This window comes from Protomyctophum parallelum (assembly GCF_964188405.1).
Source record: "Protomyctophum parallelum genome assembly, chromosome: 6".
Lineage (NCBI taxonomy): Eukaryota > Metazoa > Chordata > Actinopteri > Myctophiformes > Myctophidae > Protomyctophum > Protomyctophum parallelum.
In genome coordinates, this window is record NC_139701.1 from 54,320,278 (window position 1) to 54,347,239 (window position 26,962).

General features: G+C 43.7%; 2 protein-coding genes across 3 annotated transcripts in view; one reads left to right on the forward strand and one right to left on the reverse strand.

Moving 5' to 3' along the window:
- On the forward strand, positions 1-23,620 carry mccc1 (methylcrotonyl-CoA carboxylase subunit). 2 transcript variants are annotated; one of them, XM_083768096.1, is made up of 19 exons: positions 1-314; positions 1,158-1,201; positions 1,806-1,945; positions 2,532-2,627; positions 3,289-3,410; positions 3,923-4,070; positions 4,702-4,823; positions 5,131-5,242; positions 5,770-5,851; positions 5,998-6,125; positions 8,375-8,558; positions 9,318-9,427; positions 11,021-11,237; positions 12,029-12,115; positions 14,784-14,836; positions 15,725-15,865; positions 16,821-16,928; positions 17,907-17,978; positions 19,404-23,620. In XM_083768096.1, the coding sequence occupies exons 1-19, from the start codon at positions 259-261 to the stop codon at positions 19,527-19,529; spliced, it is 2,148 nt and encodes a 715-aa protein (XP_083624222.1). In that variant the 5' UTR covers positions 1-258; the 3' UTR covers positions 19,530-23,620. The 2 variants fall into 2 exon arrangements, with proteins under 2 accessions (XP_083624222.1, XP_083624223.1); XM_083768097.1 differs by having other exon boundaries at positions 14,784-14,833; positions 15,728-15,865.
- Positions 23,621-24,729: 1,109 nt separating this feature from the next.
- atp11b (ATPase phospholipid transporting 11B) overlaps positions 24,730-26,962 on the reverse strand; it is a 93,245-nt gene continuing 91,012 nt past the window's right edge. The window contains exon 30 of the mRNA XM_083768095.1: positions 24,730-25,561. Within this exon, the coding sequence (XP_083624221.1) occupies positions 25,480-25,561 (82 nt within the window). The 3' untranslated portion in view covers positions 24,730-25,479. The remainder of the gene's footprint in view (positions 25,562-26,962) is intronic.

Genomic DNA, 26,962 nt, shown 5'->3' on the forward strand with positions numbered 1-26,962 from the left:
TATGTGTAATCATTATTACAAACCTGAACCCTGCTGGTGTTGACTGTTTACCAGCTTATCCAGATCACACATAACTATTACATTAATGTAGGCTACAGTTAAGCCGTTGATACTGATACGGTTGTTTGAACCTGCTATATTAAAGGAATATATAAGGATGCCTTTGGACTAAAAGGGGGTGCATTTCATCCAATCGCGTTTTGTCATTGGTATATATTCTGTGAAGCAGCAGCCTTTGGCTGCTATCATAACGGCAGTATGGCTGCGATGATACTGACATTTCCAGCCCTGCACGGTGCGAGAACATTCACACAGTAAGTAGCCTGTATAGATCATAACATTGGAAACGATAGCGCGTTTTACGATCTTCCTCTCTGCTTCTTATTACGCTCAGTGCGGTGTCCAGGACAGGCTGTCTGACGTTAGCCAAGCTAGCTTTAGCCACGACACCACCAACAACAAACAAGACATTAGATTAAAGTCAGTGTGTTGCTTGTTTAATAATGCATCATATATCATGAAACGATGTGTTTATGACGTACATTATTGCTGATCAGAAATGATGCTACTATGTGTCCTTGTTGAGTGTGTGTGTGTGTGTGTGTGTGTGCGCACAGCACAGTGTGCGTGCTACTTGACCAAGTAAGCTCTATGCAAGGTTATTTAAAGGTAGCAATCACTAAGGTATAGCATGTAATGCTAATGCTACTAAATCATTTTGCTCTGTAACTTATTGGCTCATCAGTTTCACGAAACATTTAATTCAGTGGATTTCATGTGACTGTACATTGGGATGGAACTGACAAAGTTTAGCACAGCTTTGTGAAGTTAACTCTGCTGCTCTGCCCTTGACATCAGTCTAAGTTGAGAGTAATGGATCCATTTCTACATTATCTGAGTTATTATAGGCATTTTACTGCATATAGTGTCTTTATTGTGCCACATTGCTCATCATGTTATGGTTCTTTTGATGAATTGAACAAGGTTCATTACACTTGTAAACAAGTGTAATGCTTAATTGGGTCGTCCACTCACAGTTGACAGTCTTTGTATTGAGTTTGTGTGCTTGAAATGTACTGTAATTCTGCAAACTGTTATAATACATATTTCAATAAATCAATCAATTCTCTGACTGACCACGTACGCTCTTCTTTAAGGAAATTGATATGGACCAAAGGATGTGTGAGGTTTGTCTCAGGAGGTGAGTAAGGGATTTCTCAAATGCTGTTGTCCTGTCAGCATCCTGAATAGTCAATGATGTCATAATTTGCACATTAATACATAAATAAAAATGCACTTTTATCAGCTGTATTGTAGCAGACGAGAGTATGTCCACTAAAAGTATAGGGTTGTCCCGATCCGATGAATCGGGGGCCGATCACGTCATTTTCAAATGATCGGAATCTGATCAGGAGCAAAAGAATGTGATTGGGGACATCCCTATCAATATTATATCCATATGATGATATTAGACTGGATATTGTCTGTGATTTTGGATATTGTAGGCTACTATTGTGATATAGATATAAGTGTCAGGAAAAATCGGATCTGGAAAAATCGGTATTGGCATATACTCAAAATCAAATGATCGGAATTGGATCTGGAGTAAAAAAAACCTGTCCCGATCAGGGTTTTTTTTTAACTAAACATATTCTGTTATTTTGGCATAGTGTGTTTTCTTAGTTTTGTTCTCAATACAATAACTTTAAATATGATCACAAAAAAGTAATTTTATATTTTAAAAGAAAAAGCTTAAAAAATATCAATTGTAATGATTGTAACAAATCAACATGTGTTCTGTCAAGGAGTGGGACGCATAGAGAAGGTGTTGATCGCCAACCGAGGAGAGATCGCGTGTCGCGTGATGCGGACGGCCAAGAAGATGGGCGTTCGCTCCGTGGCCGTGTACAGCGAGGCGGACAGGCACTCCATGCACGTGGCCATGGTGAGGCGCTGTTGCACAGATGTGTCAAACCATGGGCTCCTGTGGTTTTGAATCATCTGTCGGCTCTTAACCCAATTTTGACCTGAGTTCGATTCTACAAATGCCTTCTAAATGTTGACAGTTTTCAGAAAAACCATGAAATGTTTCTATGTCAGTCGTTCTCAAACATTAGCTAAAGCATAACATAATGCTAACACCAAAAGGGGACGTTCCCGTACAAAATGGGTTAAACTCGCCAACACTGCAGCTTGTACGGAAAGCTTGAATGATCCTCTTTCTATCTAGTTTTAACTTTCTTTGCCCCTGACTTATCCCATTCTGACCGGGCACCCATTTTGGTGTCAGCGTCATGATATGCTTTAGCTATTGAAAAATAGCAGATCTACAAGCTCATATCGCGCCACCGAGTGGCGCGATACGAGCTTGTAGGTCTGCTATTTTTGAAAAATCGAAGAGCGACTGACATTTTTTTAATCTGATCTCAGGTCAGAATGGGTTCATCAGACCAGTGTGTGTCCGGCGGAAACCTCGTATGAATCTGATCTCAGGTCAGAATGGGTTATGTACTGATTTGTTTTCCTCGTAGGCAGATGAGGCGTACCACATCGGCCCAGCAGCCTCTCAACAGAGCTACCTGTCCATGGAGAAAGTGCTGGATGTGGCCAAAAGGTCTGGGTCGCATGTGAGTAAATACTCTCCTGTTTGCACCCTTATTCTGAAGGCCCACCGGGACCCGAGACGTGAACCGGATGTAAATACTCACTGTTTGCACCCTTATTCTGAAGGCCCACCGGGACCCGAGACATGAACCGGATGTAAAAAAACCCTGCTGTGTGTTGTGACAGACGATCGTCTTTTATTTCACCCGGAAAATAAATGTAACTGCGATCATCAGTTATTTAGTTGAATAAAGCTTGTTTTTTGATCAAAAACGCAATCTGGGAAAATATTCAGATATAAATGCATTTTTCGAAATCTGATAACCTGGATGCAGACGACAGGTGGAAAACTCACTTCCAGGTTCATTTCTGGTTGTATCCGTTGCTTGGCAACCTGGAGCCATGCATGCATGCATGCGTGCGTTGGCGAAGAGCGCAATCTATCATAGACCACTGAAAAGACCACACGATGGAGATCTCCGTCAATGGCAGGGAATGTGAATAATTCGGATTCGATTACCCTGCCCCATCAAATTGCCTGTGTGTGTGTGTGTGTGTGTGTGTGTGTGTGTGTGTGTGTGTGTGTGCGTGTGTGCGTGTGCGTGTGCGTGTGCGTGTGCGTGTGCGTGTGCGTGTGCGTGTGCGTGTGCGTGTGCGTGTGCGTGTGCGTGTGTGCGCGTGCAGGCAGTACACCCTGGCTATGGCTTTCTCTCAGAGAACACAGAGTTTGCTGAGGCGTGCAAACAGGAAGGCATCATCTTCATCGGCCCGCCCTCCTCCGCCATCCGAGACATGGGCATCAAGAGGTAACACATGCCGCTGCTCTGTGCATAATTGCATAATTTATATAAAAATGGCTTGTATTATCAATTAGATCTGTCTTCAGGTGAAATGTCCATGCCATGGACAAACGATAAGAGATGGTGCAATGTTGTATTTTGGAAGTGAAGCGAGTCTGAGACGAGACCCCAGACGCATACGCTACGTCATAACTGTGCGCAGGCTGCGCAGGCCAACAAAAACAGATCTACAAGCTACAACGCATGTCTGTTTTTACCCGTTGATGGCTTGTAGATCTGTTCTATGTTTGCATGCCATGCAACAACCATCTACTATGAGTGCATAACCGAACGAATTAACCAAAACAAATGACGCTCATTTGTAAGTGTAAGTAACGAAGCGTGTTTTGGCGAAGTAAATAGTTACTATATTACTATTTCTGCAGAGTAATTCGTTATATTACTCGTTACTGGAAAAAGTAATAATATTACAGTAATATGTAACTAGTAACTCGTTACTGCCCAACACTGTTCCTCAGCACGTCCAAGTACATCATGTCAGCCGCCGGCGTGCCAATCATCGGCGGTTACCACGGCGAGGACCAATCGAACGAGCGCCTCCAGGCGGAGGCCGTCCAGATCGGCTACCCCGTGATGATCAAGGCGGTCCGCGGCGGAGGCGGGAAGGTGAGGGCAAATCAATACGTTTCAATGGTTCTTTTTATGGACTGTCCTTCCAGCTAGTCACGCTCTCTAAGGCCCAAGGCCTGACTCACACGTGCACAACAGATTGTTGTATAGCTGATGCATGAGACTTGTTTACTGATCTCGCAATGCATTTCCAATGGGAGTCACATGGTTTGACACAACATTTTTGTTGTATGAGGGGGTGGGGGGGGGGGGCAGTCGAAACACAGCCGAAAGCCGTACAAGAAAAATGTGTCAAACCATGTGACTTCCATTGAAAATGCATTGGGGCGGCCATGACACTTACTTACTTTGTTTACATCTAGCATCCAACAATGTTGTATGCTGTAGATGCGAAGGTGTGAGCGAGGCCTAAGCGGTTAACGTGCGTTTACATCTCTTCTCCTATTTGTTATTTCTTTATGTATTTCTGTGTGTGTTTGTGGGTATGCGTGCTGGTCTGTATTCATGCAGCGTGTCTCCGTGTGCGTAGGGCATGTCTCTGTCTCTGTCTCATGTCTCTGTCTCCGTGTGCGTAGGGCATGTCTCTGTCTCTGTCTCATGTCTCTGTCTCCGTGTGCGTAGGGCATGTCTCTGTCTCTGTCTCATGTCTCTGTCTCCGTGTGCGTAGGGCATGCGTATCGCCCGGACAGACGCTGACTTCCTGGAACAGCTGGAGTCGGCCAGACGAGAAGCCAGGAAGTCTTTCAATGACGACGTCATGCTGGTGGAGAAGTTTGTAGAGGACCCCAGGTAAACAGTTTGTAGAGGACCCCAGGTAAACTTGTTATTTGACACTTTAATAAAATAAATTTGAATTGAAGCTCGTAGCGCGGCACTCGGTGGCGCGCTACGAGATTGTAGATCTGCTATTTTTCAATAGCTGAAGTATAACATAATGCTTTAATACACCAAACGGGGTTCCCGCCCCAGAATGTGGTAACAAAGTTTGTCCTCTGGTGTCCCCTCCCCTCCCCTCCCCTCCCCTCCCCTCCCCTCCCCTCCCCTCCCCTCCCCTCCTCTCCCTCCCCTCCTTTCCCTCTCCTCCTCTCCTCTCCAGACACGTGGAGGTGCAGGTGTTTGGGGACCAGCATGGTAACGTGGTCTATCTGTTTGAGAGAGACTGCAGTGTTCAGAGAAGACACCAGAAGATCATAGAGGAGGCGCCAGGGGTGAGACACATGCGCACACACACACACACACACACACACACACACACACACACACACACACACACACACACACACACACACACACACACACACACTAGGCCAGGGTTCCCCAATTAATTTTCCTCAAGGGCCATATTTTGACTAGGGTACCAGGCGGGGGGCCGAGTCTGCACGCGCGAGGTCGAGGTCTTGCCCTGAAAATTCATTTTCAGGGTAACTATTATTATTATTTTTTGTCATGTGAGGTTTCCACCTGACAGACGCTATAAACACACACAGTACAACGCTGAGTTAATTGACCCTGAACGTTACATGTTGTACCTTCTCAGAGTGAAATGAACACATGAGGATTTTACTGTTCATGTTTTACATAACAGAACATGCTACAGCAGTTATACTAATGTCAGAAGATGGAGACCATTAGAAACCTAGTGTATGTATGATGGTTTCTTGTAAACATTAAGTGTGTGTGTGTGTGTGTGTGTGTGTGTGTGTGTGTGTGTGTGTGCGTGTGTGCGGCACTTTAGCCTGGCATTAGCCCTGAGGTTCGGAGGAAGCTAGGAGAAGCGGCCGTTAAAGCAGCCAAAGCTGTCGACTATGTAGGGGCAGGTGAGACACACGCACACACACACACACACACACACACACACACACACACACACACGCACACACACACCATGTACACAACTGGAGCATTGTTCCAGCATAACGTACACACACGTGTGTGTGTGTGTGTGGTTGCGTGGCACATGCAGGTACGGTGGAGTTCATCATGGACGCCCAGCATAACTTCTACTTCATGGAGATGAACACCAGGCTGCAGGTGGAGCATCCTGTCTCTGAGATGATCACTGGAACGGACCTGGTGGAGTGGCAGCTCAGGGTGAGATTTAACATTTAAAATAATATGTCTTCTAAATCCTGACAGTTTTCTGAAAAAAACCCCCATGTTTCTATGTCAGTCGTTCTCAAACATATTCATGTCAAGGACCCCCGAAAAGATATGACATTGGCCCGCCGACCCCCATTTGAAAATATGTTGTTCCAGGGACCCCCCTCCCAGTAAGATTTGAGTTAACCCATTCTGACCTGAGATCAGATTCTAAAAATGTCTTATTACATCCTGACAGTTTCATTATTAACCCATTCTGACCTGAGATCAGATTCTAAAAGCGTCTTCGATTTTTCAAAAATAGCAGACCTACAAGCTCGTATCGCCCCACTCGGTGGCGCGATATGAGCTTGTAGATCTGCTATTTTTCAATAGCTAAAGCATAACATGATGCCAACACCAAAATGGGTGCCCGGTCAGAATGGGTTAAAAATTCGCTCAATATATGTGACCATATTTGAGAGCCTGCCATCGCGCAAATTCCAGCTTTTCACCAGAGGAGAAAAACCTTTTTCTCAAAAATGAGTTTATAGCACAGGCAGACTCTTCACATACTAGAGCATGTCTAAATTAAGTGTCAGAGCTGAAATCGACATGTAAATATGAAATAAATGCCCAAACATGTAGCTATAGGTGTAATGCTAGAGACCACAGAAGTGAACCTTTCAAGCCTGTTTTCTCAACTCGCTGTTTTCTGCAAGACATTACTCTATAAGCCATATCTCCAAAACTGGAGGGTCAAACTGAACAACCAATATGTCACTTTGAAGCTATGATTCCCTGCTTTCATATGACATGACAAAACGAAAATGAAAGAAAATCCAATGGCAGCCCCTCAGTCAAATTTAGTCACATATATTCAAAGATTTCAGGCACATTTTCACGATTTCTCAATAGCTAAATTATAACCTAGTGTTTAAAACACCTAAAAGGGGTTCCCGACCTAATGCAGTGACCTGGTGGAGTGGCAGCTCAGAGTGAGACACCATGGTAAACTCAACTTTCCTATTTGAGGTCTTTTTCCTCGATGGAGCTTCATGGGCGGGACTGAGGATAGGAGGGAATAGATAGAAGAAAAACAAAACAAATAGTGTTGTCTCCTGCCTTTATTTTCTTCTTTCTAATGATTTGATCCGCCCAAAATATTGTGTTCATTGTCATGATTTGCTCACGATCCGAGTTGGCTTTGTCCGCGGCGTAACCGTCTTTAAATAAATACTTTACGAAAGTCCTATGGGGAAAAATGCATTGGGTTTCATTTCCTGGGCCACTCGTCGTTCTGAAAGGGGGAGGGACTGCGACACTCTTGTAGCGATAGCGTCCCTAGTCTGCGGTGAAAATGGCAGATCTGATCATCTGTTTTCAGTGAAGCTATTTGGTATATAGAGCAGTGGTTTTCAACCTTTTTCCATATCAAGGTCTAACATTTATTCAGCATTTGAGCCACGGACCACCACTTGACGAGATTGAGGACCAGCATTTCATGACATTTAGCCTCTCAGACCCAAAATGTAGAATATTTAGTTGTCGTTGGATAATATTTCTTCCACAATTCCACGCTGTATTGATGTGGTACCTGCATAGGAGAGAATGCAATGGCAATCCTCTTCTTCTAAATGAACTAATGCAGATATTTAACAATAAATTACAGGTCCATTAAGGTTTCATTTTACACTCTCTAGAGTTAAAAGATCTATAAACGTCCATTTGGTTACCAACTCTCCATCTGGGGACCACCTGGAACCCCCCTCAAGGACCAGCTGGTCCTTGAGTCGACTAGTAAACTATTATAACTATTATATTATATGTAATTATGTAACTATTATTAAAAAAAAATGGAAATACATATTTGTACATTTTAAAACTGTGTACATTGGTGAGTATAACTGTAATCTACCTGATCTTGAGGCCTACAAAATCGTAAAATAAATAAATAATAATATATATATTTTAGTTTTTTCTTATCAACTAGTCAACTAGTACCAACAAGGTCGACTAGTGGATTTACTAGTCGACTAGTTGCTTAATGCCCTAACACACAAGCGCACACACACACACACACACACACACACACACACACACACACACACACACACACACACACACACACCTCTGCTTGTTTCTGGTGGTCCCCGGACCACTGGTATGGAGGGGGGAGGAGATTATGGAGGGGGGCTACAGTGGTTAGTGTCGTTGGCCTACAGTAAAGTACAACGTGCACCTCCTCTCCTCTCCTCTAGGTGGCAGCGGGGGAGCGCCTGCCCCTCCTCCAGGATGACATCATCTTAAGGGGACATTCCTTCGAGGCGCGCATCTACGCCGAGGACCCCGACAACGACTTCATGCCGGGGGCGGGGCCTCTGCTGCACCTCTCCACCCCCACGCCAGACCAACACACACGCATAGAGACCGGGGTCAGGCACGGTAGGGCATGTGCACACACACACACACACACACACACACACACACGCATAGAGACCGGGGTCAGGCACGGTAGGGCATGTGCACACACACACACACACACACACATAGAGACCAGGGTCAGGCACGGTAGGGCACATGCACACACACACACACACACACACGCATAGAGACCGGGGTCAGGCACGGTAGGGCATGTGCACACACACGCATAGAGACCGGAGTCAGGGACTGTAGGGCATGTGCACACGCACGCACACACACGCGCAGAGAGACCGGAGTCAGGGACGGTAGGACACGTGCACACGCGCACACACACACACACACACACACACATACACGCATAGAGACCGGAGTCAGGGGCGGTAGTAATGACAGTAGTTGAAAGTGAAAGTTGTTATGATTCGGTGCACTGGTCTGACCAAGTAAACAAGAATGTGTGTAGATTAAACTCAAGCTTTTAGCCAAAGTTCACATATTAACGATATGTGAACTATTGACTTCACTTAAACAATGTACACACTTTGGAATTCACGTTTAAACATGGAACCTCCTAGGCGAATAGTTTGATCATTTGATCTGTGTTGGAGCGCCTCAGTGCGGCTGCAGGGTTCATGTGTGGATAAAGTAACCGCGGTAGAGTAGAGAGACGTCTCCAGGTGCTCCTCTGAGAACTAGCCCAAAACGGTTATGTTACACCCATTCATATGATATAACATTACATTGCACCGTACGTACGTATGTTCCGTTGTCATGTTTCAGGGGACGAGGTGTCGGCCCACTATGATCCTATGATAGCCAAGCTGGTGGTCTGGGGAGAGGACCGGTCGGCTGCCCTGAAGAAGCTACGATACTGCCTGAGGCAGTACAATGTAAGAGGCACACACACACACGCTCACACACACACACACACACACACACACACACACACCACTGTGGACTGAAAATATCTCTTTCCATGATCATGTTTTCACGTCTTGTGAAACTTGATAATTTAAGGATTACAACGGATTAGAAAGATGAATGCCCTTCTCTCATTACCCTGTCTTTGAAGTCCCTGAAGGACTAGTGGAGAAGAGATCTAATCCAGTAGAACTAAAACTAAAAGACAGTAAAAATAGACGATCTACAAGCTCACAATGCATCGCGCTATTTTCAACCAAACATAAAATGACTATCAAGCGTAAAAATCATTACGCCATCAAGGCCTGCCATTACACAAATTAGCTGACAAAAAGAACTGGATTTAGTTGAGTAAAATATTTTTGAAAAATCGTGAGAATGCGGCACAAATCTTTGAATATATATTCTTTCAGAAGACTTTATTTTATTTTATTCCGACGTCGGGCCATTACATTTTTATCCAGAACACTATGACTAAAACAAATTCTACCGAGGAAGCAATCTGATTGGTTGAAACAGCCTTCTAGCTGTGGGTTAAACCAGCACCGTTCACCACCTAATCAAAACAAATAATTCAGCTGCTCTGTTCTCCCAGAGCGCTAGCAAACTCGTGGCTAGGCTAGCTATAGTTTCTTGGGACATTTGTGGTCGTAGTGACTACATCTGTCATTAAAAAAAACAATCTTTCAGCGATTTTCTTAGCTTTAAGGGTAACTGTTGTAGAATTGCAATATTACACTCGAGGGTGTGGTTTAACGTGATTATTGCCACTTCAGTGATGCTTGCGGAACTCGACTACGTCTTGTTCCTGACCTCATCACTGTCGTGGCAATAATGACGTTAACCCACACCCTCTTGTGTAATTAAGCAATATTACACGAGAGGGTGTTGTTTAACGTGATTATTGCCACGACAGGGATGCGGTCAGGAACGAGACGAAGTCGAGTTCCGCAAGCATCACTGAAGTGGCAATAATCACGTTAAACAACACCCTCGAGTGTAATATTGCAATTCTACAACAGTTACCCTTAAAACAAAGAAAATCGCTGAAAAAATATATTTTTTTAATGACAGATGTAGTCACTACGACCACAAATGTCCAAAGAAACTAGCTAGCCTAGCCACCGAGTTTGCTAGCGCTCTGGGAAAACAGAGCGGCTGAATTCTTTGTTTTGATTAGGTGGTGAACAGTAGTGGTTTGATCAACGGCTAGAAACCGTTTCAACCAATCAGATTGCTTCCTCTTAACGACCTGTTGTAGAATATTGCTTAACCCATTCTATACGGGAACCCATTTTGGCGTTAGCATTACGTTATGCTTTAGCTATTTAAAAATAGCAGATCTACAAGCTCATATCGCGCCACCGAGTGGCGCGATACGAGCTTGTAGGTCTGCTATTTTTTGAAAAATCGAAGAACGACTGACATTTTTAGAATCTGATCTCAGGTCAGAATGGGTTCATCAGACCAGTGTGTGTCAAGTGGAAACCTCGTATGAATCTGATCTCAGGTCAGAATGGGTTAAATCTAAACTTGCTGTCGACATGAACACATCTCTCCAGATCGTGGGCCTGAGCACCAACATCAACTTCCTGCTGAGCCTGTCGGGACACCCGGAGTTCGAGGCGGGCAACGTGACCACCAGCTTCATCCCCCAGCACTACGCCACACTGTTCCCCACGCCCAGCGCTCCGTCTGGGGCCACGCTGTGCCAGGCCGCCCTGGGCCTGGTGCTGGAGGAGAGGAGGCACACGCAGGAGTTTGTGCAGCGCTCCAACGGTGAGGACAGTTACGGTTACGGTCCACCTACGAGGTTTTCAATGAACCTATTCCACACCGGCGGCGTCCGACGCACGTTCACGCCTCGCCTGATGCTCCGATACGCCACTGTTCTTTTTTCCAGGCGTTGACGCGCGGGAACGCCTGTGCCGCGTAGCTGCGCACCCGGTGTGTGTGTTGGGCTTAACACACACACACACACACACACACACATACATGCACGCAACAGTAGATCATCACTCAGTTTAGACGGGTCAGATTTATTTTTAAGTACATGGTACAAGCTACTTAGTAGCCGCCATTTGCAACACTAGATTATTTTTAGTGTGTTGAATCCAGAGTTGCAACACCAGCCATTGACAGCCCATACATCCAAACAGAAATATGATTGTATTAATTATTAAACAACGTTAAACTCGCCGGCATTGCGGCTGTACGAAAAGCTTTAATTATCCTCTTTCAATCTGCAAAGCGTTTCATTCATAAAAATCCACCGTAGACATGTTGCGAGCTACTCTCTGTCAAGAAATTCCGTGCAGGACGGTATGTGTTGGAGTTTAGAAGCAATTATGGCTATGTGTGTTGATGAAGGTTGTCTCTCTCTGTGTGTGTGTGTGTGTGTGTGTGTGTGTGTGTGTGTGTGTGTGTGTGTGTGTGTGTGTGTGTGTGTGTGTGTGTGTGTGTGTGTGTGTGTGTGTGTGTGTGTGTGTGTGTGTGTGTGTGTGTGTGTGTGTGTGTGTGTGTGTGTGTGTGTGTGTGTGTGTGTGTGTGTGTGTGTGTGTGTTCGCCAGACCCTTTCTCCCCGTTTGGCTCCAGCAGTGGACGGAGAATCAACATACTGTTAAACAGAACCATGACTCTACAGCTAGGAGACAAGAGTAAGTACACTGTTAAACAGAACCATGACTCTACAGCTAGGAGACAAGAGTAAGTACACTGTTAAACAGAACCATGACTCTACAGCTAGGAGACAAGAGTAAGTACACTGTTTAACAGACAGTGTGCCGCGAGTCCATTTTTATGGATCTAAATTATTATTTCAAAAGATTTTCAAAAAGTAAAAATAAATAAATAAATAAAAAGTCAAAAGAAATTTCACAATTTCATGAATTAAAAGATTAAAAAAAATCCATGAAAAAAAGAAGAGACAAAAAAAGTAAGAAGTAGGCAACAATGGCAACGTGTTGAATCGCATCAGCTATTTTCAGTAGTTTGGAAGACATGAAATTTATCTTTTGGGTCTCTTTATCAAGTGGGAACTGGCCAAGCGGCAGAATACATAAATTACACTTTCAACGCTACATCGTACATGTCAAGCTATACAACAGCCAAATAATAAATCCATGAAAAAAATACCTCCAGAAGCCTATACAACATAATAGCCGGGTACAAGACATTTAGCACACAAAGTACAGTTATGGACAGAAACAAAAACAAAACAATAAATATATGGGCATATGCGAAGGCTAGGTGTTGGATTGGACAGTTAAGATGATCCTTTTGAAACGTCAACCACTGCACTAGTAGACCTGCTGTAGGGCCAGTACTGCCCTCTAGCGGGGGCTTGGGGGAAGTGCAGGATGCCAGGAGGACTGAGGGAGAGATGGAAGAGGAGGAACAGGACTGTGATGGATTCAATCACTCTGTGAAGACGTTCACACTTTGGAAAGCTCTGCACTTTGGAGAAGATAATAAGATCAGATGAGAGACTCTGTTAACCCGTTTAGACCTGAGGATGATTCTACAAATGTCTTCTAAATCCTGACAGTTTTATGAAAAACCCCATGTTTCTATATGTCAGTCGTTCTCAAACATTTTCATGTCAAGGACTCCCAAAAATATATGTAAATTGGCCACCGACCTCCATCTGAAAATATGTTGTTCCAGTGACCCCCCCCCCCCAGAAGCAAAGATTGTAGTTAAAAACGCTCTCTGTGAAAGAATATCCCGGTAGTCAAAGATTTGCGCCACATCATGATTTTTCAAAAATAACAGATCGACAAGCACTTAGCGCTTGTAGATCTGTTATTTTCCAATAGCTAAATTATAACATAATGCTTAAAACACCAAAAGGGGTTCCCGCTCAGAATGGGGTTAATGTGATGGAATTATCCAGGATAGCAATTTAATTATTCGTCGGGTTGGATGAATAATGGAGTGTCCGTTTTGTAGCTCGGCACTAGTCCTTCCCCCGGGGAGTTTTAATATTATATTAATTAATATATTATTATATATATTAATATAAAAGCCTATCTCCATGTTTCTTCATCTCTTAATGTTTTTTCATAAATGAATGCCCTATTTCATCATAGAAGAGTGTCGCACACAAAGTAGTGAAAATAGCAAATCTACAAGCTTACAACGCATTGCGTAGATCGGCTATTGTCACGATTTTAAGTTAATTTGTTTAAATAGTAAATATTAATTAAAAAAGGGAAAAGTTTTGGACATACAAGGTTTCCACCCGACAACGACAGTATGGCCATTTAACGGCTGCTTTAATAATTCAAGTAATGACCCTCGCCCTGACAGTTTTATAATGAGCACATATTCATTATGAATATTCATACTGTGGCCATCACAGCTAGGCTAAAAATACCCTGCCTAACTACATCTTCTGTTGGACTACTGCTTTTAGGTCCTCCAGTTCCTTGCTGTCGGACAGAAACCTCTTATCTAGTCCAGTGGTTCCAAAGTGGGGTCCGGGGATCCCTAGGGCTACTTGAGGGAGTTCCAGGGGTACCTAGCTCACTTGGAGATAGTTAGGAACCAAATGGACCCTTATGGGTCTGTAACTCTGAGAGTTAAAATAACATTGATTTTACAATATAAATTGGGGTCCCAGAGTTAGAAATGCCATTAAATGGGGGTCCGTAGACTAATGCATGTCAAACTGGGGGGGTCCTTGAAATTAAATGGGTTGAGAATCACTGCTAGAGCTGTAGAAATCTTCTCTCATGGAGCGGTCCCTGGCATATATTTTCAAATGGGGGTCTGCGGGCTAAAAAATGACAACTTGGGGGTCCTTGACACGAAAAAGTTTGGGAACAACTGATCTAGTCCAAATACCAACTTATCGTGGGGTTTTTTTTTTTTTGGCAGAGAATCCCGGTCCGGCATCTTTGAGACACTTTGGTGGCTCCTTCGGTGCTGCCTAAAGTGATAATATGCCAACCGTGAGGCAGCGACGATTTTTCATTGATGTCCAAATATCGCCTAATTGCCAATACAGGCGCGTAATGGAGAGAAGATTCTGAGAAAAACGCCACTACAGATCGTGGTTATAACAGGAGTGAATGGAGGGGAACATTTTCACCCACCATTGCGGAATGAAATCGTCTCCTACAGAACGGACACCCGCCTACGGTTGGCGGAAGCGAGGCTATTCTGTAACCAGAAAATGTAGAAATGTTGTCAAGGGAACAAATCGACACTCTAAAAGAAGTCGTTAAAGTCGTCATGGGCACAGAAAGACTTAAACAAAGCAATTTGTTCTGTTGCGTGTGTGTGTGTGTGTGTGTGTGTGTGTTCTTGGGGGCGTGGTAGAGGTGGACGTGGTGGTGACATACAACACAGATGGAAGCTACACTATGCAGGTGAGTGGTCTCCTCACTGTTGCATCAAATCAAATTTATTTATATAGCACATTTAAAAACAACTCATTGTACCAAAGTGCTTCACAAATGCAATACAATACAATACAATTCAGTGCAGAAGACGTCAATAATAAAACAACAGGCATATAGGACAGAATAATCTAAAAGGAAAGGTGCAGGATCATGTCGGTGGTGCAAAAGGCTTGTGAATATAAAAATGTTTTAAGTTGTGATTTAAAAGACTCAACGGAGGGCGCAGACCTAACGGCGAGGGGAATGCTGTTCCACAGTGTGGGGGCTGCGACAGCAAAGGCGCGGTCGCCCCTGAGCCTCTTTTCTTTGTGTGCGGAACCCCTAAGAGACCCCTGTCTGCTGACCTGAGGGTCCTGGTAGAGGGGGGATAGGATAGGAGGTCGGTGATGTAGGAGGGGGCCAGACCATCAAGGGCTTTGTATACAAACAGGAGGGTTTTGAACTGGATTCTGAACCGGACCGGCAGCCAGTGGAGAGAGGCCAGGATCAAAGTTCTCAGTCGCGACGACTGATTTCAGTCATTCGGATTCGGATTCGTTGCACAACGAACATATCCTATCCATTCTCGATGCGTTGAAACATAATTTATTATTAATTGTATACAATGTGTAGGGACCCTAGGTTCAGATGTGTCCTATGTATCAGACAGGTGAATGTAGATGTGTCCTCCTGTCCCCTCAGACAGGTGAATGTAGATGTGTCCTCCTGTCCCCTCAGACAGGTGAATGTAGATGTGTCCTCCTGTCCCCTCAGACAGGTGAATGTAGATGTGTCCTCCTGTCCCCTCAGACAGGTGAATGTAGATGTGTCCTCCTGTCCCCTCAGACAGGTGAATGTAGATGTGTCCTCCTGTCCCCTCAGACAGGTGGAGAGTCGTACCATGTGACCGGTGACGTGGAGACGGAGGGCGGGGTTTCGTTCCTGCACTGCAGCGTGAACGGGGTGAAGAGCCGTCCTAAACTGGTCATCCTGGACAACACTGTGCACCTGTTCTCCATGGTAACTCTACTCACACTCACCTGTTCTCCATGGTAACTCTACTCACACTCACCTGTTCTCCATGGTAACTCTACTCACACTCACCTGTTCTCCATGGTAACTCTACTCACACTCACCTGTTCTCCATGGTAACTCTACTCACACTCACCTGTTCTCCATGGTAACTCTCTGCTCACACTCACCTGTTCTCCATGGTAACTCTACTCACACTCACCTGTTCTCCATGGTAACTCTCTGCTCACACTCACCTGTTCTCCATGGTAACTCTCTGCTCACACTCACCTGTTCTCCATGGTAACTCTCTACTCACACTCACCTGTTCTTCATGGTAACTCTCTGCTCACACTCACCTGTTCTCCATGGTAACTCTCTGCTCACACTAAGCGCTAAATATATATATATATATATATATATATATATATATATATATTTCTTTTTTTTTGAGTGGTGCAACCACTCCTACATCCAGCAACGTCTGTGTACCTGTGTGTGTGCACCTGTATGTATGTATGTATGTATGTATGTATGTACAAGTGAGCACGAGTATGTTACATATTTATACCAGTAGGGGGCACCAGAGATACAGAGAAGAAATTGGACATCCGTGTACCTGTGTGTGTGTGTGTGTGTACCTGTATATGTATAAGTGAGCACGAGTATGTTACATATTTATACCAGTAGGGGGCGCCACCACCTCAGCATCCATCTCCCAGGGGGGTCTACAGCGCACTGTAACGGGGATAGACTCCTGCATGTTACTTCTTCTACTTCTTCATAAAAATGAGTCTGTGATGCCAAAAATGGGTCCAGAAACCATTGCTTGGATGGAATTTATATAGCACTTTTCGAAGTACTCAGAAAACGGCCAGGGGAGGGACAAAACAATGAGACATACTTTATTAGGAAAGTCTTGAGCTGCTTTAATGCCATTTGTTCCTTTTGGTTTGTCGTCTAGGAGGGCAGTGCTGAGGTCTCCATACCCGTACCCAAGTACCTGGCTGGGGTGGCTGGTTCTGGGGCTCAGGGTGGAGCAGTGGCCCCTATGACTGGAACCATAGAGAAGGTACGTAGTCACATACTGCTATGATTGGTTTGTTTACCGTTTACGTGATCCTTCTGTAGACTGTACTGTACTCCATACACAGAGACGTGATCCTTCTGTACTGTACTGTACTGTCCCTATCCCTAAACTACTTTTTTTTTTTTTTACTATTTTGAAAATCATTTTTAAATAGTTAAAATAGCCAATCTACAAGCTCACATTTTGAATGTAGTTGTGTTGTTCAGCAACTACAGACTAAAGTCTGTTATCATGGAAAGTCTGTTATCATGGAACTACAGACTAAAGTCTGTTATCATGGAAAGCCAAATGTCTGAACAGGCGCTTCGTCTCGTGCTGAGTGGGATTACTATTTGCAACAACAGATCATCAGTTAGGTTAAAACCAACCTGTCTCACGACGATCCAATTAGAATCAGTTGGGTTAAAACCAACCTGTCTCACGACCATCCAATTAGAATCAGTTAGGTTAAAACCAACCTGTCTCACGACGATCCAATTAGATCATCAGTTAGGTTAAAACCAACCTGTCTCACCACGATCCAATTAGAATCGTGAGGTTAAAACCAACCTGTCTCACGACGATCCAATTAGAATCAGTTAGGTTAAAACCAACCTGTCTAACGAACATCCAATTAGAATCGTGAGGTTAAAACCAACCTGTCTCACGACGATCCAATTAGAATCGTGAGGTTAAAACCAACCTGTCTCACGACGATCCAATTAGAATCGTGAGGTTAAAACCAACCTGTCTCACGACGATCCAATTAGAATCGTGAGGTTAAAACCAACCTGTTTCACGACGATCCAATTAGAATCGTGATCTCAATTCTTGTGGAGGGAAATGGAGGTTCACATTTGATAGTGCATCACTAATTCCCTTCCTACCCTAATAACCTTTGGCTTTGTGTTCAGGTGTTGAGCAGGAATAGTGCGTCACTAATTCCCTTCCTACCCTAATAACCTTTGTCTTTGTGTTCAGGTGTTGGTGAAGGCTGGAGACAAGGTGTCTATAGGAGACCCTCTCATGGTTATGATCGCCATGAAGATGGAGGTGAGGAAACCACACACACACACACACACACACACACACACACACTCAAGGCTCATACATAGTCTGGATTTGAGGTGAGGTGACCACCGAACTACAACATGACGTCACTGAGCCGCGGTGAAGAGCAAACCACCGCCACCGCTCGAGCCCTTCTCTCTGTTTTTACTCACCACCGCTCAACGTTATTCCAGCTCCGGTGGTCACCTCACAAACCGGAGCGGTGGTCACCTCACCACCGAAAATCCAGACTATGAATGAGCCTTGACTCACTCACTCACTAGGTTGACATTTCACCACAAATAAAATAATCAAGCTGTATAAATGAATGAGGCATCAACTATATTCAAATAGCTTTGATGCGTAATAATACTCTTTTCTCTCACAATCCCCGGCGTCAAACCTTTCACTATTATTGGTTGCCATGACAGTGAAGTGCTTTATAGGAACAAGGTGATTGGCATCAAATCTGTCCATATCTATAATTTAGTGGTGAAAACTAGTGAGATTAAAACACACACTCATTCCTTACACGCCGATGATTCTAATAGCCTAGCAAAGAGATGTAGCTAGCCCATTTTGGGCGGGAACCCCTTTTGGTGTTTTAAGCATTATGTCATGCTTTAGCTATTGAAAAATAGCAGATCTACAAGCTCATAGCGCGCCACCAGCTTGTAGGTCTGCTATTTTCGAAAAGTCGTGAAAATGTAGCGCAAATCTTTGAATATATATTTCAGAGCGAACATTTTTAACTAAAATATTGGCTTCTGGGGGGTCCCTGGGACTACATATTGATAGAGATAATTCTGGGGGTCCTTGACATGAAAAAGGTTGAGCACCATTGACATAGAAACATTAGGATTTTGAAGCTTTAAAATAAAATCGATCTCAGTCCAAAATGTGCTAGACTTATCTTCATATAATTGGTCCTCAATGTTCATGATAAAATAAATACCAGCATTTCTTTCTACTTGGTCTGTGTCTAATATAATGGGAGTGCTGTGGGCAGTTCAGAAACCCGCCCACCGGTGACAACATTGTTAGGCAGATTCTAAGAAAACATATATTTTCATTTTCATTATCGTGAGAACGACGACTTCCACTATCGTATTGCAACTTTTCACGAATAGAAAACCTGCAGTTTCTATTGGCTTGGATTCCCCATCGATGATGTCACTGGTGGACTGGTTTCTGAACTGCCCAAAAAAAAGATGTGCTACTGTAATTTATCATGAACATTAGTGGGAACCAATTATATGAAGATAGGTTGAAAAGTGGTGATTAGGATATAAACAACCATTGAGCTACACAGATTAACATCAGTTACGACGGAAACATGCCAAATTCCACCATCATATTCTCTCTCTCTCTCTCTCTCTCTCTCTCACACACATCGCCTGCAACACACTTGGACTTTTCTCTCCGCAGCACACGATCCGGGCTCCGAAATCCGGCGTGATCAAGAAGGTGTTCTTCAGCGAGGGCTCCCAGGCCAACCGGCACGCTGCTCTGGTGGAACTGGAGGAGGAAGAGGAGGAGGACGAGGGCCAGTAGAGAGACACACACACACACACTGTGGTGTACACACCAAGATCTCCCTGTGTGTTTGTGTGTCAGAGGTAGTTACTGTACTGTAGCGATTGGAGGCAAAGTGAGCCAGGCTCCATGGGGTTGGTGGTTCACATCCCTAGATCAAAAGGTTTTTATAAGCTACGGGTCGGGATGGGAACCCAACGTGTCGTCGTCGTCGTCGTCACACATAACAAGCGAGAGCCACTAGTTTGTTTAAATGAACCTGCTGTTGTCTCCGAGGGTTCTGAACCCAGCATACAACCTTCTGCACTAACTAAGGAACCTGCAATGTTACTGCGCTGGACTCTGCTGATGGAGGATTCTTTTTAACCAATAGAACTAACTAACCCAGGTACCATATCGTCTGTCTGGCGGAAACCTTGTATGTCCAAAGGTGTTACTTTTCAGGGGAGGGGAACCTCTGTTACAATGGATCTAATGTAGTTATTTTGTAGTCACAAGCTCTTCTCTACAAGCTCACAACACGTCGCAAGCTTGCAGGTTGCTTTCACTACTTTTATGACCAAGTAGGGCATTCATTCATTTATGAAACATCAAATCTGGACATACAAGGTTTCTGTGTGACGGCAACGTACACATATGCCGGACTTCACCTTTCGACCTCCATGAGTGTACAGTTGCCTTTCACGTGCCAGAAGATTGCCTTGGTCTTTTTGTGGCTAAACCATGTGTTGATTCTAAAACTATTGTGTTTTTGTTGTCTTTTCCTATTTTTGTTTTTAATCACTGCCTTTCTGAAAGGGTGTATTTCTGTAACATGGTGTGGGTCTCTGGCTTTGTCTCCTTCTGTTGTTGTACCACTGATATCCAGAAATGTCTACCGTGATAAGGACCCGAGTCAAATCAATAAACTCACGCTTTTTCTTAAAAATATCCTTTATTCCGTAAATAGAACTGTATTTTCATAAACATCGCCAGCCATGATGAGACAGATGTACGAGAGGACAGAGAGTGCAACACACAATCAACATGACGGGAAACGTTAATTAACAGTCTCTCTAGTGCAGCTGGATAATTATTATTGCCAGTTGGAAACAGTAAAAAATAAGAGATTTTTCAAACGGCTTTGTAGTACCTCGTGTCTTAAGTGACATAACGGAAATTGTAACAAACAAATGACTTAATCATGCTAATGACCTTTTCTCTACACAGTATTTATTTCAAGTCGAATCATAACCTCTTTTTTTTTTGCTGATATTACTCAATTAAGAATTACAATAAAATAAAAATGTCGCTACTTTTGTCAGACCTGCATTTCTTTAACCCATTTTGGGCGTGAACCCCTTTTGGTGTTTTAAACATTGTTATAATTTAGCTATTGAAAAATATCAGATCTATAAATATTTCAGAAAACTGGGGGATTTAGAAGATCTTTTTTAAATTTCGAGGTCAGGCCTGAATGGGTTAAATAATTTGAGGTGTTTAGTAAACCGTATCGATGTTTGTGAAGTAACTGGATAGTAGATGGGTTATCTTTTAACCTCGGCAAGTGACCGCGTTCATTTCACACGGAAACAAAAGGCCTCGGTCTTGATATGCTGAACGATATTTCCAATTAACAAAATGAGCTCTTGTTAGTGTCGGTGCTTGATTCATCCTTTTAGCACCAATATAAATTCTTTGGCTGAGAAACTAGGTCCTGATTTTTATGTACCAACTGTCACTGCCTCTGGTCCGAATTGAATGAATTCATGGCAATCTAAACAAGGGAGAAATCACATACTATACTATTGGTATTTAATAATGCAAAATTGTATGTCCGAAAGCTTAACCCATTTTGGGCGGGTTTTAAGCATTACGTTATACTTTAGCTATTGAATAATAGCAGATCTACAAGCTCATAGCGCGCCACTCGGTTGAGCTTGTATGTTGTACTTACAAGCTTGAGGCGAGCTTGTAGGTCTGCTATTTTTGAAAAACGTGAATGCGGCACAAATCTTTGAAAATTGAACATATTCTTTCAGAAGACTTTTTCTTTTATTTCGACGTCAGGCCTAAAATGGGTTCAAATAGAACCTTCTACATGGTATATGAGATGCATACTACATAGTTTATTTTGTAGTACTCAGTGGACACTAACAGCTTAGCAGATGCTAGTAAACGGCACACAGCATGTAGTATCATGTACTGTAGTACGTTAATATGTGGTTTCGGACGCAATGGAATCTGACTTCCGATCCTTATTTTAGATTAAGCCACGAAGAAGTCAAGCATCAGATGCTCATGAGAAAGTGATTTCAGGTCTCTTCATTATCCTCATTGGGTTGCTGGATGGCAGGGAGAATGTATGGGGAGGTCGTCTACGGGGAGCATGTATGGGGAGGTAGTCTACACGAGTGGCTCTCAAACGTTTGAATTTCAAGGTCCACCCATGACTCTCTGTCTCATGACCCTGTCCACCGGTTGGTTCCCAATGGGAGCCGGTTCAGTTCTTTTTGGTTCTTAGTCCATGAGCCAGAGCTCCAAAATTGGTGGGGAAAAACTAGAGCTATATTAAATGGTTTATAGGATCAATACAAGTAAATAAATACATGATAACCTTTCCACAGTAGTAGCTTTTTCATATTTTCTATTTTGCATATTTAAAAATGTAAAATCAGTAATACAATAAATCATTGTCTTCGTGTAAGTGGGGAAGTGTCATGGTGATAACAAATAGGTAGTTTTGCTCCACTCAATTCATAATTAACGTTCTAATTTTGGAGCTCTGGCTCATGGACTAAGAACCACAAAGAACGGAAAAGGGGCCTGTAGGAGTACGACTGGATTCAACAGACAATGTTGGGGTCCTTTTAGAACCCCTTAGGGTCCCCGGACCCCACTTTGAGAACCACTGGTCTAACTACACCCTCCCTAGACACAACCAGGCATTGCAACCAAATTAAATACATACATTGAAAAACAAACACAAAACCTCTGGACAATTATTGTGTAAATTACATTTTGTGATGCTGGACATGAAATGAAACAATTATTCCCGACAACTGGGACAGTTAAAGGAAAAAGAAAAACACTTGCACTTGCAAACGTAACAAGCTCTCCCACTGTGAGCTACAGACGAACGTTGGAACCACTTCGATCATCTTTATTTTTGAAACCTTCAGGTAAAACAGTAAAATATGGTGTGTGTGTGTGCGCTGAGGTATGTTCTAGTCAGTGTGGTTTAAAACGGTTGTCTCAGCTGTGTCAGGTGGTCAATCTATGGGTATTCTCCGAGATGCATTTCACTCCCTCTAGCATTCTCTCCCTGACCGAATAAACACCTTAACCACTAAAGCCCTATTTTAATTTTGTTTGTGGAAAAAATGTCAAAGCAAAAAAGAAAAAAAAAAAGAAAATAGCCTCTCACATCTCACAACTCGTCCCATCTGATCACTGTGAGCTATTTTAACGTTTCGTTTTTCTTTTCCCAAAATGGAGACGCCAGGGCTTAAAAGTGGTTAAGAGAAATATGCCCTTTATAGTCGAAGCTACTGATGCTACATTTACAGTATTATAGGTGAAGCAGATTAGCTATAAAGAGATTAGCTTGTCATGAAGCCAAGTCAAATGTTACAAAGACCTAGAAATAACAATAAAGCATTTTCTTTTTAAATTGAATTATTTTGTCATATTCATCTTAGGGAAACGAAAGCGAACAAGGTCATCGCGTCCTGGACTTAATGCGGGCGAAAGGAGAGAGAGAAAGAAAGCGAGGCATGATCAGAGCAGAAGCCATTAAACTCCCGGGCCGTGTGCAGCGTACCAAACTAGTCGAGATTCTGAGGTCGTACACGAGAAAAAGGCCTCGATCGCGCCGGTCAGCCAACGGAACTACATCTTGCCCTCACACAAAACATGACATGAGGAACATGAGAAAACTGACTCATGCGCACACACAGCGTCATCCACGGGGGGTTAATTAACATACATGGCAACAACTTCATCACAAACGTGACTCGGATGATTTCAACAAGCAATGATTGTGAGAAAAACATGAACACCAACAGAAACAAAACAAAACGAAAAATCCACAAAAAGTGATTTGGATAATTATGCGACAGCAACATGTGCAAAAGCAGTTTTTTTCTCCCCCCCGTTCATCTCCGTAGAGGCCGATATATGATCTATATCATTTCTACCTCTCACATGGAGGATAGAGACATTCTCGCGTCTGTGGAGGATTCATGAACAAACGGTCCTGCAATATTAAAACCATCTTAAGATAAGATTTCCTGTGCATTTCCTGATGCACGGGACATGTTTTGAATGTAAATGAAGAAGATCGTGAGATTATTGTGTTCCTCGTCACCCTTACATTCCATCTATGATTATCACGTCGTCCTATTTGACTTGACGATAAAGTATCGCTCCCCCCTGCGTTGACCGTCTGCAGCGTACCACGGTCCTTGTGGGGAAACGGCCTGTCTGCAGCTTATATGTGTCTTCTGTGTACCTTCAGTAAACTGGTTATCAACAGTATAATAGTATGTGTACCTTCAGTAAACTGGTTATCAACAGTATAACCATTGGAGAATATATGGCTTTTAAAACAGAGCCCGCCCGATCCCACAGAGAGACATGGGCTGGGAAGGTAGAGAGGCCAATACAGTCCCAAGCTAAAGCAGCACATTAAGAACAGCCAATAATAATAATGATATAAGCTTATATACAACGAGGCACAAAAATAAACAACTCTTTCTTCTTTCTCTAGTACGAGTCCTTTTTGGTCTTTGGTTCAGAAAGAGAACATCTAAGGGTTCCGGTGCCGTCACGCGGTCCAGTTTTAAATGCTGCCAGAACCCAGACATTAACCCGGGCTCTGGGGCCTTCAAGCGCTACAGTGTTGTGTTAGATATGGTGGTTTCCGGTTCCGGCCCGGTGCGGCTAGTGTAGCGGTCCAGGCACCTATAGGCTGCTAAGCCAGCTTGACGGCGTGCCGCGGGTTCGACTCCCGATCCCGTGTGTCAACCCCCCCCCCCCCCTCTTCCCATTTCCTGTCACCTGTGTACGCTATCCAATAAAGGCCAAAAATATCTTTTAAAAAACAAACAAAGATATGGTGGTTCCATAGGATGATAGGACTCTAGTCTTTCCTTTTACTTTGGAATGAAAAGAGAAGGCTGCAGTTAGGGAATGGTCAAGACTCGAGAGAGAGAGAGAGAGAGAGAGAGAGAGAGAGAGAAGGGCAGGGTGCTAGTCTACAGTATGTAGGAAATCAAAAAATAAATACAAATGTTTATGGATGCCATTGACGTCAGACCTCATCTGACATTCTTCTTGAGATGATGAGAAAGTATGTGGTCTCTGTGAGGACGTACTGTTGGTCTACAGACCATCTCAGTCTTCAGGTGAGATGTCTGGAGATCTCATCAGAGTCCCTCTTGTAGTCATGCTGTGTCTTTCCTACACTGGACATGACCATAGGATGATGAAGTGATGCGGAAAGTACACTCGGGAGAGACTGTGTTTCTCCCAGATGGAACTTGCACTGGTTGCAAACAGGGAGCTACCGTAGCTAGTCTGTGGGTCTTTGCATCTCATCTTTAGATGTCCTCCATTTCTGTGCCTGCTTGTCGGGGCTAATGAAGTCATACTGTAACCTGTTGAATTTGGGTGGTTAAATAGCAACTTTGAGCAAAAGCTATAACTGGCTGTTCAGGAGAGCATGGGGCAGCTGTGAGGTCAGCTCCTCAATCTGTGCTGTCCGAAACTAGCTCCACATGATCCTCTGATATCACAGTTCCACCTCTCTAGAAAGCGTTCCGAATTGGGGACCCAATAGCTCCCCGTCTGTGTCCTTTTCCATTGTCCTTCTGAGTGAGGATTACGTTTAATTCAACCGGGGATGCAAACTGATGAGAGTGAATGACCCCTATGGGGTCATAGGGAGGCAAGCCCTCTCCCCAGTCCGTGCGTGTGGTCTGGAGGCTCAGCAGTGAGTGCCCTCGATGGGCGACAGCGTCAGGATAGTGCGGTCGTTGGAGTAGAAGTTCTCCGGGTCGTTCCACGACCTGAAAACAGGCAGCAGTGAACTGAGTTTTAGCAGTGAGCGTGTGTGTGTGTGTGTGCAGCATAATGACAGCAGTTTGTGTGTTCGTGGGAGACGAGAAAGAATCGTAAAGAAAGAGTTCAGTGTCAGTGAGGTTAGTGTCACTTGTTAATTCATATACGCCGTCGCATGACAGCGTCGCTTGCTGGAAACAGCCGATCTACGTACAAGCTCATTGTGAGCTTTGCAGAATCTGCTATTTTTGGCAAGTGACACTGTCATGTACACTGAAGTGTACATCAGGCTAGAGGAAGACATGTTGTGTAGTAGTAATAGTAGTAGTAGTGAGGGTTCAGAGAGTTGGGACACGGTACAGTACGTGATAATTATTACACGCCAAACTGTGCTTTATCTCACAGCTTTTTTTCCACACTGATGCCGTTGTCGTCATAATCCAACTAGACTGGAGGTGACGTGAGAAGAGAGGTGCATTATGGGTAGAGAGAGAAGGCGGGGATGTGGCGGTTGAGAATCTCAAGTCTCACCTACTGTATTTCAATGCTCAGTTCAATGCTACCAAATCACTCTGGCCTCATTTGAAAGACGAGAGAGAGTATTTTAAATGGCTAATGGTGTTCTGTGGTGGTCTTATTTGACCACATGAACCCTCACGGCCATGAAACATGTTTTCGGATTAAAGCCAAATTCTCTGCTGAAAAGTAGACATTGTTGAGACTAAAGTATTTGGCTTTAGTGAATAGGGAGGGGGTGAAGGTGAGACTTGATCTACTCAAGCAACGATGCAACATAAATGATTGTGAATTAAATAAAATAAACAGCCATGAACAGATTCAAACGAAAATGATTGCGAATATAAAATAGCCAACATGTCGCTCCCTTACCTACGACTTCCTGTTGATACAATATGAATCCTTAAGGCCAGCGCTTGAGCCATTTAAATAGCTTTCCTGCTGCTACAAAAATAGGTATCATAATATCTTCTACAATATATTAAATATACAAATCTAGTATCAAAATCTACGGTATTCCTACAAAGCCCTCGCAAAAGCAGGGTTATTCCATCAAATGTTCGCCGTGTTCCTCTGCATACAGTACATTAGCACACCCTTAGAGACCTCTAGTCGAGGAGGGTGTAATCCACTTGAAACTGTGCCGTTTCTCATTCTGAACGGCTGCTAAATACAGTAGCTCCCAAGGCCTCCTGATCAGTTACCGTCTTTTCCGCATGGAGGGAGTGAGAGGGGGGCTAGTGTGTATAGAACCACAGCACACACTATAGCCCATAACTAAGTTATACTTTAGCTATTGAAAAATAGCAGATCTACAAGCTCATAGCGCGCCAACGAGTGGCGCGCTACGAGCTTGTAGGTCTGCTATTTTTATTTATTTTTTATCCTGAAAA